Source organism: Aphelocoma coerulescens, chromosome 12 (genome assembly GCF_041296385.1).
Source record: "Aphelocoma coerulescens isolate FSJ_1873_10779 chromosome 12, UR_Acoe_1.0, whole genome shotgun sequence".
Classification (NCBI taxonomy): domain Eukaryota; kingdom Metazoa; phylum Chordata; class Aves; order Passeriformes; family Corvidae; genus Aphelocoma; species Aphelocoma coerulescens.
The window spans coordinates 5917922-5939779 of record NC_091026.1 but is presented as its reverse complement, the minus strand read 5'-3'; the positions used below and the strand labels follow the sequence as shown (position 1 = coordinate 5939779).

General features: G+C 39.5%; 1 protein-coding gene across 4 annotated transcripts in view; it reads right to left on the bottom strand.

The window, feature by feature from the left end:
• Window positions 1-21858, bottom strand: part of PBRM1 (polybromo 1) — a 59497-nt gene that overhangs the window by 36106 nt on the left and 1533 nt on the right. Inside the window, exons 2-13 of one of the 4 annotated variants that reach the window (XM_069028377.1) lie at window positions 20745-20876; window positions 19578-19733; window positions 18736-18833; window positions 18016-18163; window positions 15587-15727; window positions 14872-14988; window positions 14369-14437; window positions 13501-13599; window positions 12982-13067; window positions 10354-10452; window positions 8686-8777; window positions 5111-5327 (exon numbers count right to left, since the gene is read on the bottom strand). In XM_069028377.1, the coding sequence (XP_068884478.1) occupies window positions 5111-5327; window positions 8686-8777; window positions 10354-10452; window positions 12982-13067; window positions 13501-13599; window positions 14369-14437; window positions 14872-14988; window positions 15587-15727; window positions 18016-18163; window positions 18736-18833; window positions 19578-19733; window positions 20745-20792 (1370 nt within the window). In that variant the 5' untranslated portion in view covers window positions 20793-20876. The remainder of the gene's footprint in view (window positions 1-5110; window positions 5328-8685; window positions 8778-10353; window positions 10453-12981; window positions 13068-13500; window positions 13600-14368; window positions 14438-14871; window positions 14989-15586; window positions 15728-18015; window positions 18164-18735; window positions 18834-19577; window positions 19734-20744; window positions 20877-21858) is intronic. The other 3 variants (XR_011154877.1, XR_011154876.1, XM_069028378.1) reach the window with 3 other exon arrangements.

Genomic DNA, 21858 nt, shown 5'->3' with positions numbered 1-21858 from the left:
GTTGACTGGTGCTACGTGCAAAGAGCACTTCATATTAAAACAGTTACAAGAGGACTAAAAACAACAAAAAAGCCATTTTTCATAGGCTAAACACATGAATCAACATGAGTTAATGCTTAACTTGATGTGTTTTCTTGCTGAAAGTGCTATCTTACTTTTTTAAACCTTCCAACACTTCATTACACACAGCAGAAAATATTAATCTGCAGAAACACAAGCCCCCAAGCCTGTCACAAGCTGCAAACCACAGCCATCCTCCTTCACACCTTCCTCACCGTCCTGCCTGGCACATTCCCATTCACACACCACCTTTAAATCCAGTCTGGTTTCTGCAGCACCTGGCTGAATGTGACCCAGCTTGATGGAGCATTATCACTACCACAAAATAAATCTAGTATAAAACCTTTCAGTCCCAAGCTTGCTGCTACCAACATTTGTTTCTCCACAATCCAAAAATCAAGGTGCAGGCTATGTGATTTTAAGCAAACAATTTACATTCACAGTTGTGTTCATCAAAGACCTGACAGTAAAAGTAAAAATCCAGACTTAGACTGAATGGTTTGGAAAGTGACAACTTCCAACCAGGGGTGTGAGGAATGAAAAATGTACGGGCACAAAAGTGATTCAGTTCAATTCTGCAAAGAACCCCCTCTCCTACCATTCTCTCTCTGTACGTGCTGTCAGCAAACAATAGGATGATTAATTAGGTAGATTATTCACCTAAGTACTTTGAACAGATTTAATTACACTCAAACTCAGCAGAACTCAAGCATCATGACTTCTCTGGATTTAGAGGATGAAGTGCAGCTTCACAATAAATTTTTAACAAGCCATCTCACCAATCTTAGGATGAATGGATTTTATAAACATCCGTTTATTTCACAAAGTGAGGCTGAAACTAAAACCCACAGTTCTACTGAAAGTCACTGCCAACATTACACAAATTACATACTAGAAACTAAGAGAAATTTCTATGAAAATGATTGACAGGGATATAATTGTACCTGAAAGCATGGGTAAAACTAGAAAGAATTTCCTTTTAAACATAATGACCTTTGCAAAATAAGCAAAAAAAAAAAAGTTTAAAAGTAAGGCTACAGTTTCATAATGCCACTAAGCCCAAAAGAACACTGACATGTAATTTGGTTGAAATCAGAATATCAATTAAAAGAATACTGTAAGTTGGCACTCAACTCCCTAAAATGTGTACTGGAAACTCATCAGTCCTTCCAGATGGAATATCTGAAAGGACTGATGATGAGAGAGATACTCTCTCCATATAATCAAAAGATCCGCTTATTAGATGCACACTTAGCCTAAAAATTTGCTACTGAAAAAATTCAAACACCAGATGATCCAACTTATTTACTTGTATTCAGAAATTGTGAAGTGCTAGTCCTGCCTCCTCTGGAAGAACAAGCCAGTAACAAAGAATGAATAGGGTCAAGAGATACATTTGACAAATGTCCTATTGAGGATGACAGTCGTCTTGTAAAATTCATTGGCAACCTTGTTTATTTGAACTCGTGATTTTATAAAGGCCTTACTTACCTTATGCACTGAAAGTACTTGCTAAGGTAGGAAAACTGGTTACACAAACAGAAGATTTCAAAAATACACAATACTCACCAAATAATATATTAACTAACAAAAGGAATGAAAGAACTCCTAAATCTCAAGACGAAGTAAAAATTTACCATATTTTCAAAATATTAGAGATGCCATTTTCTCTTCCCAATTGGCTCATTCATAAATCAAGCAAACAGAAACACAGAAGTTCTCCATAATCTCCTCAAACTTCAGCCCAGGCACCAGTCCCCACTATTTCAAAATAAGTTCCACTCCTTTATTTGTCATATTGCTAGAACTGCTTAAGTTATATGGCAAAATATGCTTGACCAGGTGATGACATTTACTATAATCTCCACTCAAATAATCTATAACATTCAAAATCAACAAGAGCCACCACAAAATTCGAGAGAACCTCAACACATCACATAAAAGCATCATTTAGATTCTTGTGTCACAGAGCATTGTCCAGAAAGGGTCACATTCATAAGAAAAATTCATTTCAATTCCCCAAAATTAGAAATCACACAAACCCAAGCATGTTTTACACCAGATCCCCACACATTTTTAAACCTGAGCTACAACTCCAGGAGCACAAGACACTGGGGTGTGCCAGTGAAGGTACTGATTTCAGTGCCTGTACTCCCACATGTTTTAGAGAGAGCTGCTGCCAGGGAATTCCCTGGCACACCTTCCTCCTCTGGTATAAAAAAGCCTGACCCACTTGCCTTGGGGATCACACTTCTTAGCACTGTAAAATTTAATAAGGAACAGTGTTCTTGTAAGCCTGCCAGGATCACTTATGCACTTGGTAACTGAACACATTCTCCTGCATCATTTCCTGACTATTCCTGTGGTTATTTGTAATTACAGAATGATTTTCCCCAGCGATGTCAAGTTTGCATCAGGCACTTTTACCACATGTCAGTTATAGCTCTGACAGCATCATGCCTTTCTTTTTAAGTAGGATTTTCTTGCTCTCCAGCTCTGAGCTCTGCCCCGTTTGAGGCAGGGAATTCTCATCACTGTGTTGAACATCTGGTGGGAGGCAATGAAGGGAGAGCCAGGGTCACCTCAGCTGTGCCCCCTGACTGGGAAAGACGTGACGGGAACAAATGAAGACAAATGAAATTTCAGCTGAACACAAACGTTTTTTACTGTGAGGGTGGTCAAACACTGGCACTGGTTGCCCTGGGAGGATGTAGGGTCTCCATCTGTGGAGATAATCAAAACCTGACTGGACACAGACCTGGACAGGAGGCTCTGGGTGACCCTATAACAGCCAGGGGTTGGGCAGGATGGTCTCTCCCTTCCAGCCTCAGCTATTCTGCGATTCTGTGAACAGCAAGCCAGGAGCAAATTAGGAGAAAACTAAAAGCCATCAGCATGATTACCTCCCACATCCAGGAACAGCTCAGGATCAGCACCCAACAAATGACTGAGGTTCACAACACTCAGAGTGACTGAGAGGCTGGGATAGGTATAATCTCATTAAACCAAAACACACTCACACACTCGCTCTGGAAATCATGTATTATTTTAAAGACTTTTCCTGAATTTAGCACACACAAACCTCTCTGAAATACACGACTAGCTGTAAAATTTGCAACAGCCACACGTTTCACAGTTCACTCTAGCAGGACAGCTGAGGCTGCCAGATGCCAGAGCCAAACAGATATGAAACAGGACTGGCAGGCTTCACTCCACCTCCGTCAGCTTTCCACTAGGACACTTAACTTTTCTGTTCCCATCTGGGAACAGAAGATATGCTCTATTTATGTACATCTCAAAAAAAACCCCCAAACTACCAAACACAAAAAAACCACCACCACAAGAAGGAAAAAAAACCCACAGAAAACCAAACACCCAAAACCCCACAAACAGCCTCTACCCTTAATGAGTGGCAGTTTTGAATACCTAAAGACATATCTGCAGTATCAGTAAAGCCATGATGCTCCAGTTTTCCCCAAAGCACATCAATTAAGTGTCCATATGCATGACTTCAAAGCTTTTCAGGTATAGTAAGAACTGAAGATTGCATGGTAATTTAAAAGACGGCTGAATTTCAGAATTTGCAAGAAGTTAAGACTACTATAAACATTGTACTTCAACTTGTGAGCCTCAAACACTATTTCTAAAAGCCTGGCTGTCCCTTTTTGATTTTTTAAGCTCCCAAGCAGTAAGCCAAGTTACTTTTATCTACAGTTCTTCATACACTTGTGTGGAATTTCTGCTCTGCTCACACAGCCAGATGCAACCTGCCTACGCTGTAAGGAAAGCAGAAATGCAGCTGCCTCTCTATGACAAGTTATTCTTTCTGTAACTGATACCAAGGATATTTTTAATGGAAAGTCTCTCCCAAACAAATCTGTTTATACATAATTTGAGCCAATACTTTTAGGTACATTCAGGCACAAAGCTTCCTCACAACTGTCAATGATTCTTCACAGTTTCACTGGGGTTTTTTTCATCAAGTACATTTTGTGCTTTGTTCAAGGCAAGACAATTTTTTTGCCACTATTACAGCTGTACTAAGACATAAGAAAAAATGCCTTAAAGCCCCTGATGGAGAGATAACCAGTGTGGCAGCTTTTATTCCCCAGCATACGCAAAACACCCTCTGACAAGTCAAAAAACCAAAAAACAGCTTTGTTAGCTTCTGATTTAACAAAGACACTGCTCATTCAACAATTACACCAAGTCTGACAGATCATATTATGGTATAACTAAAATGTACAGACCTGTGCATCAGAGTGGATTACAAAGGGATGAGCAGTGGGAGGGTCCAGTGCTCCCTCACTGAAGCTGAAGGACTGGCACTCCTGGGGTGTGGCTTGGGCACGGCCTGGAGCCCCAGTGGCCTGGGCCCCCCAAGGCTGGGCAGCACCATTAAGGCCTATTCATGTTCTCAGGACCCTACTCACACCCATCATATTGGCTTATCTTGAGCCACTCCATAAAGATGTTGCTCACTTCACTCAGGTCTTTCATATGACAGCTGCAGTCTGGCAGCTCAGGGACCTTTTATGGTTCACAGCTTTATAAATGGTGAACTGCTGGCTTCAGTCCAGACCAGCTACATCATCATGAAAATAATTATTCTCCACAGTTACACTGTGACCCAGACAGGAGGAATGTAATTGCAACCCTCTTCCTACAATTCACATGGAAGACTATTAACATAGAAAAATGTGGCAGTAAGAGGTAATCACGCCATCAGGGTCAAGGAAAGAGAACAGGGAGTTCTGCAAAAACTTTCATCTCTGCTGCACACCTGGCCTTCAGAGTTATTCATATGGCAATTTTCAGGCACATTACAGATGAAACTCAATGGAAAACAAAACCAACAGCAGCCATGTATAAAAGATGATTGACAGACTGATGCAGACTGAGTTGAAACAAGCAGCAATCAGATGTAGAGGAGAGATGGTGCAAACACAGCATTAGGTACCAACAACTTGACCATAAGAGAAGATTCTGGGAATAAAAGAAACCCTTGAATAGTTTTGCACCAAATGTAGTTTGCATTTTGTTTTCTCACCTGATCTGCTGCAATGAAATGGGTGTTTTAATTTGCTGATAATAATCAGGATACTTTTTCTTGGAGGGCAAGTGGAAAAAGGGTTCAGAGATGAGCTGGCCCTGGTTATTTCGGCAACTTCTAACTGTGTCATAAAGCTGGTAAAGAGGATTAGAAGTGTCCATGAAGGAAGTAATGCTCTCAGCTTCAGATTCCCCCTCTTCATAACGAGCAGCAGCTGCAGAGAGAGAAAAGAAAAACAGGAAACTCAGCAGGACAGCTCAGAGTGGGGTTTTTGGTGGATAAAGTTCTAAAGCAGAAGAAAAGGAAACCCCTCTCTGGCAGTCAGATTCACACCTCAGAAAATGACACAACACATACCTAATGAGCCTCAAACTGGCAAAAAAAAAGAAAAACCACTTCATTGCAATCCTTTAGATAGTATTAATCACAGCTCAATACAAAATTGTGAAGCTTAGCAGAAAAAACTGACACTAAAGCCTGACTATGCACCTCTAAGACATGCAGCAAACAAAGAAGAAATAATTGTTTCATAGTGATGATATAATTAGACTGAAAAATTCATCATGAAGTATTAAAAAATTTCATAGCAAACTTTTCTGGTTATCTTTTTTTCAGGATTAGGATGAACAAAAGAAATGCTATGAAGAGCTAATAATTACTGCAGATAAAATTAGGAGAAACATTACATGAACAACAGAAACACAACAGGAATGAGAAAACACTGGTACTGGAAATACAGACTGGGAAGCAATAAATGGCCAATACTTGCACACTTCTAAGTAACACAAACAGTGCAATTTGTACCTTGCAGAGAGACATAACACAAAATCTGCGTGGCTTTGCACATGCTGAAGTTAAATTATTCACCCCTTTTCCCCTCTGTGGGCCTGATGGACAGCCTGGCAGATGACACACTGGGTAATTCAACCACACAAAACACAGTTCTCGAATGCCAGGTTTCCAGCTGGCATTTCCATTATTGCTCAGAGGAGGCTGGCACAGTTTCAAGCTCTCTATCCACGTTCAGTAAAGTCACAAAGAAATGGTGACAAAGCCAGGGGACACCCGGACTGTAACAACACACTGCTGTCATTGCTCCTCTGCAGGCTGACACCAGATCTACGTCAGCTTGTGGCACGTGGGACCTACCAGGGTCAGAGGCAAAGCCAAAACACAACCAGGCACCAGCAGATGTGCAAACATGCAATGAAGATGTTCAGTACTGATCTGGGGAGACACTCAAAATTATCCTAATGATGCCAATCAGCATCACTTAATGGCCCAGCACATACTACACGACAGCCAGCAAAGCAGGAGCTGGACAGAGTAACTTGGGTAGAAACAAACCACTGGAGCTCTCACTGTGTTGTCCTGTACCCTGATCATGGAGATACAGGCCAACAGTTCAGAGACTGCAATCAGGTAAAGTAAGTTTCAAAAATAAATTATGGTTTAGTTTACTCAAACAGTTTGGTCTGTTTACTCAAATTGTTCAGTTCTGAGTGCTCCACCAAAAAGTAAGAAACAAAGAGAAAAAGCAGAATAACTTTTTTCTATGAAGGAGAAAACATAAAGGGACTAGAGAAGTACTTGCTGTCCTCTGCTATGTGTGAGCCAGCAACAAAACAGTTCAATACCCTAAATAAGAAATGTATTTTCTTTGCATTGAAAGTAGAACACAAGGCATTCCCTAAAAAGAATTCTAAGTAAATTAGGTATTAATTAGCAATTTAAAAATGTACTAAAATGAAAGCATTTATGTATTACACTTTTACTGTATTTTTATATTTACATAAAATACACTATAAACATTTTCATTATGATGTGCATGTTCTTTAAAAGTGATGTGTAAACATCACATATTCTTACATATTCAGAAAATTAGTGATCTCCTAATATAAAACCTGCTATATTAAGAGCCAAAGAAGAATGTATTATTCAGACTAGAAGAGAGAAAAATTCTTATTTTTGCTATGGAACCAACAATCTAATGCAAGACTGGACATCCTTTAATGTGCAGTAGCATCAGGTCCCATATCCCAAGCAAGAACTGGCAGAGGAGAGGGACAGGCAGTTATTGCCCTTTCATGCTGCTGTTACCACAGCAGATACCACAAAAAACCCCAGTGCCCTCTGTGGTCCCAAAGCACCCAAACAACAATGAATGCTCACTGTCCAACTGAAGATAGCTGCCAGTAAACCCAAAAGCAGCATCCATCTTAAACCATCTCTAAATGATACAGTAAAAACCAAAACACCCTGGTTTACAAAATTAAATACACGTAAGTAATACATAATGACCACTTATGCCTGCCTTTATAGACTTGTAATGAGGAGCAAGGGAGCTGCTGAAGCTGCTCACATCCTTGTACACTGGAGCTGGAAATGTTCTACAAGCTCCATCACACCAAAACACCATCTGCAGCTGTCAGGATAAACTCTCAGTCAGAAACTGATATTGTTCATTGCTTAGGCAACAGCTACAACCAAATAACCTCATAAAAATTCAGTTCTCTGTTTCAAGAAGGAGAGAGTTCTATTAACATTCAGCCATGCAGCCCCGCTCTCATTTATTTTAACAAGCGTTAGAGGAATGAAAAAAATGAGACAGCAGGGCAATTAATAAAAATACCACTTAGTTTAAAGAAAAATCCTTGTCACCTAGAGACTGAAAGCATAGGGTTGTCCAAGTAGTACACTGGAAGGACAGAAAATCTTAAGGGATGACAGGTCTTCCAAAAAAATTAACATTGCCTCCTAGGTGAATGCAATAAAGACAGGAGAGCTTCAACAGCAGCAAGGCAAATGTCTCACACACAGAGAGAGGTCCCCTGAAAATGACAATAATGTCCATAGAAAAGATGGCACCTGAAAGTGGTGAAATCACTCCAAGAATTTAAATCACTAAAATATAAAAAGCTACATGTTCTTACAGCACTGCAATTTGAAAAAAATAACAGCTATCAAACAAGCAAAACCCAGCTAATAAATACTCCCCACACCTCCCAGAAAGCAGCTGCTCTGATGCAATAACAGAACTCTGGGCTAACCAGGAATCAAAATGCCTTTGCTTGCAGCAAGAGCTAAAATCCAAAAAATTCTACATATCCATCAACTAGAAAACTGTGAAGAGGACAGTTCAATTACCAGGTAAGAAATAAGTACCCCAGTAATATATATTAAACAGATGCACCTTTTAACATCAATGAAGAAATCATGTAAATAACAAAATAAACAAAGAAACAATTGCAGCACTACCAATCTCTTTTGCTGCACAGAGCCCTCAGTGTGTTCTCCAGTATCTCCTCCTCTGTTCCACATTAGAAGGAACAAAACCAACCAACAGCTCCCTAAAGCTTGGGTAAGTATACTTGGAAACACACTGAATATTCAAAGCATGCCAGTAAGTTTGGCCTACCCTATCTTAATAGCTGCAAGATTCAGAGGAATTACACACTGAGTGCAAAATATTTTTGAAATATATATATTTCAATGTATCAGGAGCTCTACAGATTTGTTCATTGTGAACATTTGAATGAAAAGAATTAGAGAAACTGCATTTCAGTTCCTACCAGCCAAAGCTGCATCCTCATCGCTTTCTGATCCATATTGCAATGCCATGGTTATTGCTGATAAACGATCCCCTTGGGCTGATCTTTTGTTACTATGAAAGAGAAAAGGTAAAGAAAGACATTTAAAAAAAGAAAAAAAAAAAAAGAGAAAAATGAAAATGGAAAAAACAGGAAAGGGTTACCATATTAACCATTAACAGTCACCCAGAGTGTGTAAGCAAACAAGTGAAGCTCGTGACTCCATGACCAGGAACACAGTCATGACTACAGAAGGCTGAAGACTTCAACAGGAGAAATTCTTACTAGGCCATGAGTCTGCCTCTATTTTATGAGATGGTCCATCCAACATAGTCAGAAAGCTGAGCTCCAGCTTACATCTTCTATTATATATACTTGAGTATTTGACTAATTGCAGGAGAAGGGCAATGACAAGAAGTCTCTCCCAATTAATAACTTGGTTATTTGATCCTGTTTTATTGGGATTCATCTGAAGAAGGAATTCAGCATACTGAAAGCTGTATATTCTATCTCCTCCCATTCCCCCATCCCCACCTTTGGCATTTTTAGCACACACAGTGCCTGAACATGAAGCAGCCTCCTATGCTTCCTAGGTGGAGTAAAAGGGCATCCACACTGGCTATGGTCTCACCAAGACTTCTTCAGCATCCCTCTCTTTTGTCCCAAACCTGGGGCATGGTATCTCACATCTACACTATAAGCTATGCCTGACATTCTCTGCCTTTCTACAAGATCAGCTCCTCAGGCACCTCCAGTAATGGGCTCAGCATTGTCCTGCAGGAGCCAAGTGAAGACTGGGAAAAAGCAGATGGGCTGAGTGCATGCCTGGGCCCTACACTTTCCAATGCATCCTTTCCTGCCTTTTGATATAAACACAGATATCATTCCCTTAGTCTGTGGGCCATCGCTCTAGAACATCCATTGAGCTCCTTTAGTCCATGACTTTGGGCTCCATCTGTCCCAGCAGTCCTCCAGGGCAGCAGTGCTGGTGTGTGGTGCTGGGCTGTTGCCTGATGAAGCCACTTCTGGTTCTGTCCTTGCTGTGCTTTGCCTCATTTCATCAAAAAGCCTTCTTCGTTCACCTGGGTCATTTTTATTGCAATACCATTGACAGGGTGTGCAAGTCCACACCTGGATCATGAGCACATCTATATGTAGCACCTCTTCCCTGAAGGCCTGAGGTGCCATGGGCCCCTGGAGCTGTAATTCACCTTCACACTGCCAGTGCAGGTCCACCTGAGCCACTCCAGCCTCAGCAACCTGACCCACCCCCTGGCTGCTCTGCTGTTGTTCAGTGGCCCAGCTCTTGGATCCACGAGCACCTACATGATGCACTTCCACAAGCAGGTTCTCTACCTGAGCAGCAACATCCAGCCACAGCCGAGCAGCCCAGGTGGCTTTATCCCTGTGCTGCCAGTTTCAACTGCTGTAGGCACCCCACAGAGCACTGCCACCGTCCATCAGTCGGTATGAAGGACTGCACGTTCTTCTCACTCAGCAATAACTACCATATCAGTGTGTTATCAGCATTTATCTCAACCTAATCCAAAGCACAGCACCACAGCAGGTATAAGGAAGAAAATCAAACAAAATTTAGCATTTCCAGATGATGATGACCCAGCTTTTCCTCCAAGGGCACAATTTACTTACCGATAATATTTGTTAGAAGAATTTCTCTCATCCCCAACACTGCCTTTACCCTGTGAGGAAGGACCTGTCAGCTTGGAAGCAGCCAAATTTGATGCAGTCCTTAAGGCAGGAGAAGCAAGCCAAGGAAAGGGGGAGGAAAAAAAACAGGCCCACCTTAAACCCATGAAAAGACGCAGCAAGAAAAAAGCTTTTTACAGAATCACTTTGATAGATCAGCCAAAAGGTTCAGAGACAGATGTTTGGAAGCTAAAAGATAAGTAATACTGAGATCTTTCAGTACTCCAGCATTTATGTGGATTTTGTTTATAAAGTCAGAGGAAAGTAACGTTTAGCTCAAACACTGATAGCTGTACACACAGCTCAGCCTAAATAGCAGTGAAAGAAGCCAACAAACTGTTCCTTAGCATCCAGACAAAGCCAATCACACAGGTCCAGTCATGTTTTATCAACACTTAAAGTCATTGTCAAGTTGGTTGACAGTGCATATTTTCAAGCAATTTAATTTTGCCACTTTAAGGGAGGACAGTTAAATGCACCCACAAAGAGCAGTTCAGTATGGCAAAGGAGATAATGAGCTCTGCAATAAAAACCATGATTTTTAACACAGGGGCAACAGAAAAAGCTTAGGTTAGTAGCATTATGATGATTTGAGTTTGAGCCATCGATGACAAAGAATAACAGATTCAGAATTCAGAAGAAAAATATAGAAAATGCACTTGAAGTGAACTTCTGAGGGAATTTTACCCAAATCAGCAACAGGTGAAGGAGAACTCCCCTTTCAAACAATAAAGCATTTAGGAATTTAAATAAAAATAAGGATTCTGTGAAGCAGATTCTTGAGAAAGAAACAAAAAAAAAAGAATAATGATTCAATAAGAAAAGCAACCACTGAAATACAGAATAGCAGGTGAAAGGTTTGGTTTTCATTACACTTTTTCTCTCATCCCAATTTTTTCTGCATTCCACCTGGTATTATTGTAGCCTGCTTCAGGCATTATTTTTTTCCCCCAAGTTAGAGAAACAAAGAAGGGAGCTGTCAATTATTCTGACAGATTACCCAGGATTTGAAGGTCTATTGAGAACACAATACGCAAGAGAACATCTAGAATAAGGTAGCTGAGAAGTGGAGATGGCTTGGCAGTGTAAGAGAGGAATTCAGCTAACAAATACCAGTGTGATTTATCTGTCATCCCTTCTTACACAATCAGCTTTGTTTTCAAGAAAAACCATTGAGCCTCAGAAATAAATATGACACACACCCTGACATCCTGAGTTTCATCAATGGCCAACACAGTGAGAAAAATAAAATACAATCACAATTTAAATAGAAAACATCTATGCCTATGTGTAATTCTAGTTACTGCAAAACAAACTCCTATGTATGCTCAGTGTCTGTACAATCAAAGTCTTCTGGCACTACACATACTTTTAAGAAGGAAAATGATTCAACTACGTGTCAAGAATTACTCCTTAAAGAGTATTTCTGCTTTTTATTTTTATACACTCCAACAGTGATTCACCCGACCATGGGAAGGATGCTGATGCTGAACAAACCAACCAGAAAAACCACATCTCAAAACACCAAGCAGTAAAAATCAATCAGGCAACTTCCACTTCTTTCACACAATAATCCTAGGCAACACTTTTAATACTGACACCATCTACACAGAAAAAATTAAACTACCTTTCAATTAAGTAAGGGAGTGACAGTGTTTCCAGTTGTACCATACAAACCTTGCAGGAAATGATAACAGTGGTCTCCCATCACCAAATATCAGCTCTAATACATAAAGAGATTCTACCTTCCCAACTCCTTGAATGACTTGTAGGACATTGCTTTAATTTTTTTAGATAAATGACACAGCTCATATTGGCAAACAATATCTAAACGTAGTTCTGAGTGTTACTCGTAAGTCAAAAGTTTATATGAGAAGAAATCTAATTGCATTTCAGTTAAGAAACATTTTAAATGACTGCATCACTTCTCCATACACTATGGATTTTCACAGGAAGAAAATGCTGCTTCCTAAGTAAAATCATTCCATGAAACAAATAGAGCTATCAACTCTCATCAAGTGTTTTATACCTGCATATTCAAGGTCAAATCTCTGCCTCACTGATTAATATATCCAGACCTTCAGCTTCCTGTGCCTCTCTTCATAGCTAAAAACTGTTTTTCAAACAAGAGTGGTCTTCCTTCTAAATATCTTTTGCCCAAGGTTCTGTTTCTGTATTTCTGCCCTTACCTACCTGTGAGCCCTTTGGTTTCAGCTCCTAACAAGTTTCAAGAATATCCAACACTTTTCATAAAACAAAGCACCTTGTTATTCCCTATTCATTTTCTGTTATTAACTTATAAACATGTGGTGGAAGTTGGCCATAACTTATTAAAGATCCACTGATACTGTTTTTCATAATCAAGTACATCACAGAAATATTTCACCACAGAAGTATTTCAATAAAAAAAGCTTTCTTCCAGAAACTATTTTAACCAATGTAAAACTTTTAAAACAACACTAAACTAAGTTTTCAAGCAATTATTTTCCACTATACTCTCCACAGCACAATTAAGGGAATGGCTATAGAGGTTTTTACATGAGATTATAAAAAGAACTCTATTTGCAGTACCTGATTCGGAGACTTGACTTGGCCAACTCACTGTGTTCAATCTCAGCCTTTTTCATATTAAATATCTTTTTAATCGCATTTGCATCCTGTCAATTAAAAGATTTTTTTTGTTTAATGTTGGAAGTGAATAATATTGTAATCAGATATATCCAGCTATCTAAAAAAAAAACAAAGGTGTTTTTACATTTAGATATAACATAATTTTGCATGAGAAATGAAGCATAGAACAAAGTCTGCATGAAATACACCCACACAGTATTTTCACAGTGGCCTGAAAAAACTGAATAGAAGATCTGAGTAGTTTCAAGCTCATTTTTTGTCATCTCTGTACCCCAATTTTACTAAAAGCAATATAAAAAAAAAAAAAAAAAAACAAAAAAACCACTAAAAGCTATTAAAAAAGAAAAGCAAACAGGGCCTTGAGAGCTTTATGCTCAAGATTTATTTAAGGATCAATCAGCACAGAAAGTAGTCAAGAAAATCTGAACTCAAATCGCACTATGAACAACTGAAACTAACCTTGAACACTTGTGATCCAGGCTCATTGTAGGTTTTGGCATTCTTTGCCAGAAGATCTATGTCCTTGGCCATGGCATGAATGCTTTTATAAGTTCCATTCTATACAACAAAAAGCAGAACTGGTTAAAGTGGCAACCTTCAGACAGCATGAGAACTAAGTCAGTAGTGAAAAGCAAAGGAATTAATATTCAATAAAGGGAATGTTTACAGAAAAACAACTTACTTATAAAGACAACAGATAAGTATCTGGAAAAAGTAATCAAAAAAAGACAGTAACATACATATATGCTAAGTCTTTATAAAGCTCATGAATGAGAAGATTGAAAAAAACACTTAATAGAACATATTATCTACATTTTGAAGAGTTCTGACAAAATGCTGTTTTAACTTTATTCTCTAGTTCAATTAGTCTATGTCCCATCCCTCACTACTACACAAAATGCTAGAATTACAGAACAATATTTCAAATTACTGGAGAAGCAAGATGAAAAATGCATCAGTACAAAACATCTATTTATAGCACTAGAACAGAAGTAGGTGATGATAATGCACGACCAAGCCTCGCTACTTCAATGTTTTACATGAGCAGCACTTGCCAAGGAACTGCTTTAAGCCATTAAACATCAAGGAACCTGAGATATTCTGGCTCAAAGCCAGCACTCCACAGCTTACAATGCTTGATTTTCCACACAGCTACTTCTGCAGCACTAACCCAGCACAGAACATTGAATCACCACAGTATGCAGGTTTTTTAAGAGCAGGGGGAAAACACATTGCCTTTCCTGCTACAATAAAGTTTTACTTCTAACCATTCTGGAATGTTTACTGTTAAACAAGTCTGTACCCTGACACATTAATATGTTCATACCTGTATCCTTTGGGCAATAGTTTTAAGATCTATGGGTTCCTTTATTATTGCATAATAATCTGGATATTGCTGGAAAACAAAATTAATTTATGTGTTACTATAAACAGTCACAAAGCTTTTGTCCTAACAGCTCACAGAATGAGCCATCAGATGAATTGCAGATAAGAACAGTGTAAGCCTCAAAATACGGCACTAGGCTTCAACTTGGACAAGCCAGGTCATAAGGCAGATACAAGGAATTCTAATGAATCAATAAACTGATTAAAGGACCAGTTCTGATTGAAATTCAAATCCACGGTGATGATTTTCAGAATATTTATTCTGCTGGCTAAAATTTTCACCACTGTTCTGAAACAGAGCTGTAAAAACAGGCAGAGTTTGCCACTGATGAGACAGAAATAGAGAACTGCACCCTGAGCATGGCCATCACAGCCTGTAACATCAGATATAGAAATGTCCAGGCTTCCAACTTAGAACACAACCAATATTATTAAAATACTCACCACTTTAGAAGGAAGTTTCTGAAACAGTTCACTTATGAGGCGTCCTGAGGGGTTTGTGGCAACAGCTACAGCTTCAAGAAGCTGTTCCAGAATTTCCTTCAGGTAACCTGGAGATGACTGAGTAGGAAACAAAAATCACAAAAAGTTTCAATAGCAGCCATAGTGGAGTGTTTCAAGTTGCACTTGAAATTTACACTCCAAAGACAGAAAAAAAAAAATCGGCTACAAAACAAGGACGCAACTTTTGAAGACAACATTGTTTATGTAGGCAAAGGTACACTAGAAAACTCTAATTTCAGGTTTACACTGCAGACTGTCAGACACACATCACACTGGGAATGAAAACGTGCATCCCAACATCACAAACACCAGGCAAGCCCAAACTTCCTCTCACAACACTCCAGGAACAGCTGCACTGACTGAATGGGACACCTGCTGATACAAACCTCAATCCTGGCATGAATTCAAGCACACATCATATTATTCCAACTAAACCAGAACTCATATAAGAAACCCTCATAGCTTTTTTTTTGGTAGGCAAAAGTGAAACATACAATGCTGTGAAGTGATTAACTAATAAACTTGCATAAAGAAACACCCCTTGGGGCATAATTTAACAATGAAAATACTACTCGATGTTTTTTCACCCTCTCAGAGTCACCTGACATCCACAGTTACAGCCTCCTCCTTCCCCAGTTGTCATGGCCACACTTACTAATTCAGAATTTGCTTGATTGTCATGTCCTTCCTCATCATCATCATCCTCCTCAGCATCACCTTTCTGAACAAATTCATTTTTTGTGCGCAAATACAGCTCCCATAGTTTGCAGGCAGCTTTATATTCAGGAGAATCTGGCTGCAAAAACCAATCAGACATTCCAGTCAAAATTCAGAGCATTCTCATCTGAGGGAAATTTTAAGTTATTAGCTGAAAGGTATTAAATGTATTCAATGAGTAATAGTAAACCTGGGAAATTGCTGCTTCATTTCTTCTTCAACAGAGGAGTTAAGAATCACAATAAGCATTTGAAAATATAACCTGTATCACTCAAAAGCATCCAAGTCTTTCAGGAAACTTAGCAATAAAATTAGCTGGGTTGAGGCTTGGACAAGCCAATTAGATGAATCTGGAGAAATCACTGGGTTTTGTTGAAGCACAACACCAGCATTTAAAACAGACTAAATATCAATATGCCAGAAATGTGATTTAAGCCAATACTGCTGTCATTGCATGGCACTTGAAAATTAACTTCTATATAAGAATACCATTAAATATCTTTGAAAGCACTGCAATAGTTTATACTCAGCATTAACTGGGAAATTCCAAAGAACTTGACAACATGCTACCACCTGGGTACACCTCAAGATACATCTTTTAGGAGAGGTAGAAGCATTAGTTAGAAAATGAACTTTCAAAAATACAGAGCTGGCAGTGGCAGACAAGCACGTGCCTATTAACATTACTGCCTAAGAACATTACCCAGAACAAAGACAGCTTTTCCACCCATGTATTTTTCTTTCCTTTTCCTCTGTCATTTAAGCTCTATTTCAGGTATTCCTGCTGATAATGTCACCTTATTACTGCTGATTGCACTCTTCTTACTTCACTCTCTCAACCTCTGACAGCTTGTAATACAAATGAGAAACCAACATGAGAACTGTTCTTAATCTTGCCTTATTAGGCTTAATATTCTCAGCACATTAGACCAGGTGTTGTTTATGAAGAGCAGATTTTTTAAGGGTATCCTGTTCCACAAGTCTGCTTCCCTCTGTATCAATGCAGGATGCTCAGGAGTGTGAGAATTGACCAGAAATACAGAACACCCAAAGGCTGCTGTTCTGCTGTAGCACTGCCAATAAAACACCTGCTGGAATAAAGACCTTGACAATGAATCATTGTGCCTGGCTTGTATGTGCCATGGAACTGCCTGGGAAAGGTAAAAGGTGAAAAGAAGTTAAGTTTGTGTGCCACACCTCCAGCTCACAGCTCCGTAATTCTCTGGAAATGCCAACATTCCTTCATCCTGGAATAATGGATACCTGTTTTTAGTCTAATGCAAGATCTTCATGATACAGTTAAATGTTGAGCCCACAATTTTACAGGCAAAGGCAGCACACATTCTGTAAAACCCTGATCAATCTTTCCTACCATCAGGTCCTTTCCCCTCATGGAAAAGCCCATTAATGCTGGGTTTTTCATGCTGAATTCCTTGCAAAGCTCCAGGAGTACACAATTGATTTGGAAATCTTTGTACTTTTTCTGCTGGAAGCAGAATGTGCAAATGCATTAACATCTGACTGTTTTTCAAGAAGCTACTACACACACACACAAGCAAAACAAACACTGCCTTTCTGAATGTCACCTGGTTACACCAGCTGGGTTATTCAGTATTTGGATCATCTCCAAAGTCAAAGATATATGAAAGGCAGTATTAGCAGGTTTTGATTTGCTGTATCATGTAATTCACCACACACAATTTCACTGGTTTATGGATTTAACACAACCTTTCATTACACAAGATTCATCCAATTTTTTCCCCACTTCCTTTTGAAAACTGCAATAAAACCCATTAATATCCACAATAAAACACACACCCAGTCTGGGGAATGGCCATGGGGGTTGTAGCCTTGCTAACATTACACTCATATCTATCATCACTGACCGTAACAGTGAATGTGCCTTTTTTTCATTTGATTAAGTAGCAAATGGAAGAGAAAGATTCAACACTCCTACCATAAGCTTGCTGTTAGTATAAACAATTCCTTCTGGGGGAAAAAAAGCAATAAATCTTTCACCATTTCAAAGGGTTACACAGAGTGTGTTGTAAAATGGGAAGGCTTTGATAGAGGAGTATTTTTCTCAGTTTATATCTCCATTTTTGCTTTTGATGTCTTTTGGAAAACTACATGAAGATCCTCCCCACATTATTTTACAATTTTCCACAGAAAAATTGCTATAGTAGGACATCTCTGAAAGATACAGCCAACATTATGGAAATATATGCAAATAACTGCAATGTGTGCTGTTCTCTTACCAATAGTACTTCAGGCTAAACCGAAGAGGTTTCAGCCAAACCAAGGCAGAATTTGAACATTTCTACCCCTTTTACAATGGATTCAAGCCTTTACATGTAGTTTGCTCACCTTATAGTAAGCCTTTGCATTGTTAAAGAGAAGCTGGAAATCAGCAGTCAGCACATTCACATCATCATATTCCTCCATCTTCAGCTTTTGTTGGATTTTCATTAAATCAATTGGCTGAGAAACCACTTCATAATAATCTGGCTGATTTCTGTTACAATGACAAAAACAGGCATTATATTCCAAGCAGTAAAACCAAAACCACAGCACTAAAGCTTGTGCATGTTTATGACCAAATAAACCAAAGAAAGTTCCAATATATTTTTGTTACAGCTAAAATATCTGGACAGTGGTCTAGCAGTCAGCTCACTTTATGTATGTTCTGTTACTGTCCTCAATTTTCTGAGTTTAAGAGAAAATTCAGCCCCTTACTTAGCTACTGCAGTTTCAAGGATCACTTCTATTAACCTTCCCAAGCTGTGTCCTTAGTATTACATCCCACCACTTATATAAAGTATTTCATAATCAAAGGCATAAATGTTTTAGGCAGGCGTCACAAGAAACATTTTAAATTAATTCAGTGTATCTTTTTATTTTGCTGAAAAAGAGATGGTAAGCACATCCCATTGAATAATTACATCAAACACTTGGATCAAACACCAATGTGAAGCTATGACAAATGTAGCTTAGATTTTTCACAAATTATTGCTGAAGTATTTATCAATTTCCACTCCTCCCTGATTAAATCTCAGGTTCAAGGTTTAACCAGACCTGTGGCCTTACCTTCTCTTCGGTGCCCTGATGAAGAGCTCACAGAGGAGCCTGCCCTGCTCATCTTTGTAGTCTCTGATGGTGTTGTAGAGCTCATGGCAGACAGCAATCTGAAATGCAAGAGCAATGAAGTAAGGAAAAAGGAGATAATTTTAAGGAGGTGACAAACAAAGGCCTGCTCACAAAGGGAAGGACAAGCTGCCCATCCACAGCACGCCCTAAAGCAGAAGTGAAAAGCAACTGGAGCACCTCACAGTTTAGCAGGATACCTGACAAGTGTGCCAGGTACTGCAGAATTTCCATTTATTTTTTGAACACAAGGAGCTTTATTTCAATGCTAATTCTAAGTAAAATACCCAAAATGTAAATTAATTCAGTGCAATTCTCTCCAAGTTACAGGCATCTACAATAACAACAGGGGTTCTTCTGCCCTGCAATTAATTAACATTAGACTGCTCATGCAAAGGCATAGCAGAGGCATTGTACACTTCAGCAATCACTGCCTGTGCCATTCTTACTCCTCTCTGCATTCGCTGTGCAGACACAGCTCTCAACTTCTGCACAATATGATTTCAGCTCATTCTCCAACATCCTTCCATCTGCTAAAATCATCAGCAAAAAGAGAAAAGCAGCAAAAGCAAAACAGGAAAGAAAAAGATGAAACTGGGGAGTCAGGACCAAAGCAAAGCTGAAGGAGATCCTAAACAAAGCTCAGCCAAGGCAGGAACAGATTCAGGACCGATGTACGTGTGCTACATATGGTCATTCATTTTACAGTCCAGCATATCCCACACAGGGATACAGTATCCCCAAGAAAGAAAGAAAAAAGGTGCAAGTAGTAAGAAGGTACTAACAGGATCTACAGTTGGGAGATTGGAAAGTCTCCTCCTCTTCCTGCTTGGGCCTGGTATATTGGTGGAGTGATGGGCATCATCGAAGTCTCCTCCGCTGACGCTGCTGGAAGGAGAGGTAGCTCTTCGCCTCTTGGAACCCATGGAATCCAACTTCTTCTATAATGAACAGAAACATTCTTAAAGCCCTGGCATTGCATCCAAGCCCTTTGCTGAGAGCTACCTGCAGAGCTAGCAAAGCTTCTGATGACACATTTGCCAAATGCTACAGGTCAGTTAAGCCATTTCTGTAAACACCAACTTTGTGAAAATTCCCAAGAGTAAAGGGAAATCAAAATGCTCCTACAGTTTTATAGTCACCAATGACAGCAAGGCCAGAAACCCCCAAGCTCACAGTAAAGGAGGTGAATTTAGCAGCTCTTGGCAGAATATATTCTTAAACTCTTGACATTTTCATACCCCATCCCATGCATGACAACTAAACAAGAACCACTGTTTTCAACCAAAATGCTGTACAGAGACATGCTCAGTTCTGGTGTAAAAGTACTTCATTCCATCTCAAACTAAAAAAAGACAAAAAACAGACCAACAAAGAAAAGAAACCCAAACAAACAACCAAAACAAATGAAAAATGTAAAAGGGCCACAGAATACCTTGTGTTATATTCAAGTGAAAAAGAAGTCTGGACCACTGTGGGACCTCCCACTCCCACTTTATGTGTGGGATGAATGGCTCAACCATGGAGAAACAGAAAAAGCCCCCTCCTCTTTTGGCCATAGTTTTGCATTTACCAACACAAGCAGTGACAGATGAATAACCACCATCCAACAACTATGGTAATTTATGGAACAAGTTGTTGGCTCTTGCCCAACTTCCAGTGACAGCATCAGAAAAATATCTTTATTTGTGGCTATCTCAAAGGCTGAGGACAGAACAGATGCATCTATCCCAGCCTATCCCCATTTTCCAACCAAACCCCTCTTTTAGGAGGCACTCAGGTGATTGACAAGGTATGGCAGCACAAACGTAACTGCATTAAAGCATTTTTGTTAGAGACAGAGACAACTTCAGGCACACACACGAGATGAATAAGGTAGGCATAATTAACAGTTAGGAAAAAGAAAAGCAAAAGGGCAAGGCAGAGGAATGGAGATACAATCAATAATTTACCAGATTTACCAGAGTAGAACCAGCACCTCGAAAAGCCAATCTCCTCATAGTGTCTGATGGCCAAGCACAGATACTGCGAGAAGGTGACACTCTAAGAGTGGCAAACCAGTAATGGTGTTAGTACAGCCACAACTGGAAGACAAGAAAAAGGAAAGAGAGAGAGAAGAAAATTCAGAGTAGGTAGATAAAGAATAAAGTCGAAGAATAAAATGGATAATTAGAGTGACAGAGAAAAAAAGCAAGAAACAGAAGGCAACTTTTTTTAGCCCAGCAGAAACTCTACGAAGTAATTTTGTACACAGAATGCTAGACACTTCTGTCATTGTCACAGTAAAAATATATTTCTCTAATGTTCCTGAATATGCATTACAGATTTCACAGCCACTTGCTAGAGAATGATTCATCAAGCAGAGCAGAGAGTAAACAGAAGTGATATCTGACCTGAGAGTACAAACCAGAGAGCTGTAAAAGTTACAGAATGCAAAGCAGTACAACATAACTACATAATCTTAAGGTCAACAAATACTTAAACCTCCATCACTCTTCAGAGTGGATTTTTATACTCGGAAGTAAGCAGTAAGTATGCAGCCATACACTAAAAATACACTGTTTCAATTTCTAAGCAGTCTCCAAGTTTGATTTTTTTCCCAGAAATTCCATGTGAAATATACAGAACCATTTTATGGCAAAATGTTTGCTTCTATGTAGTTCATCCAACTCCTGCCTTCAATCAATCCCCAGAGAGATTCTTTTCCTGTTCAGCACTCTGGACATTTTCATAACACGGATGTGCAGAGAAGCTCTGTGCTTTATGGCAGGCAATTCATCTGGGGAACTGACAACCAGCCTCATGCTTTGGCACTGCCTCCAACTTTCATCTGAGAGCCACAGTCTGGAGTGGCTCACCCAGGCACGTGCTGGGAAACACAAGCCCTTGGTTGTGGAAGAAAGGCAGGAGGGACGACCAGAATCAATAACTCTGCTTCAACCAGGAACCCAAAAGTACACTCAGTCCAGTCCCATCCTGAAAGATTTGGGAACCTCATAACTGGCACCTGCCTGCAAACTGCCCATCAGCTGTTCCATGTCTGCTATCTGAAGCACAGCGCTGTGG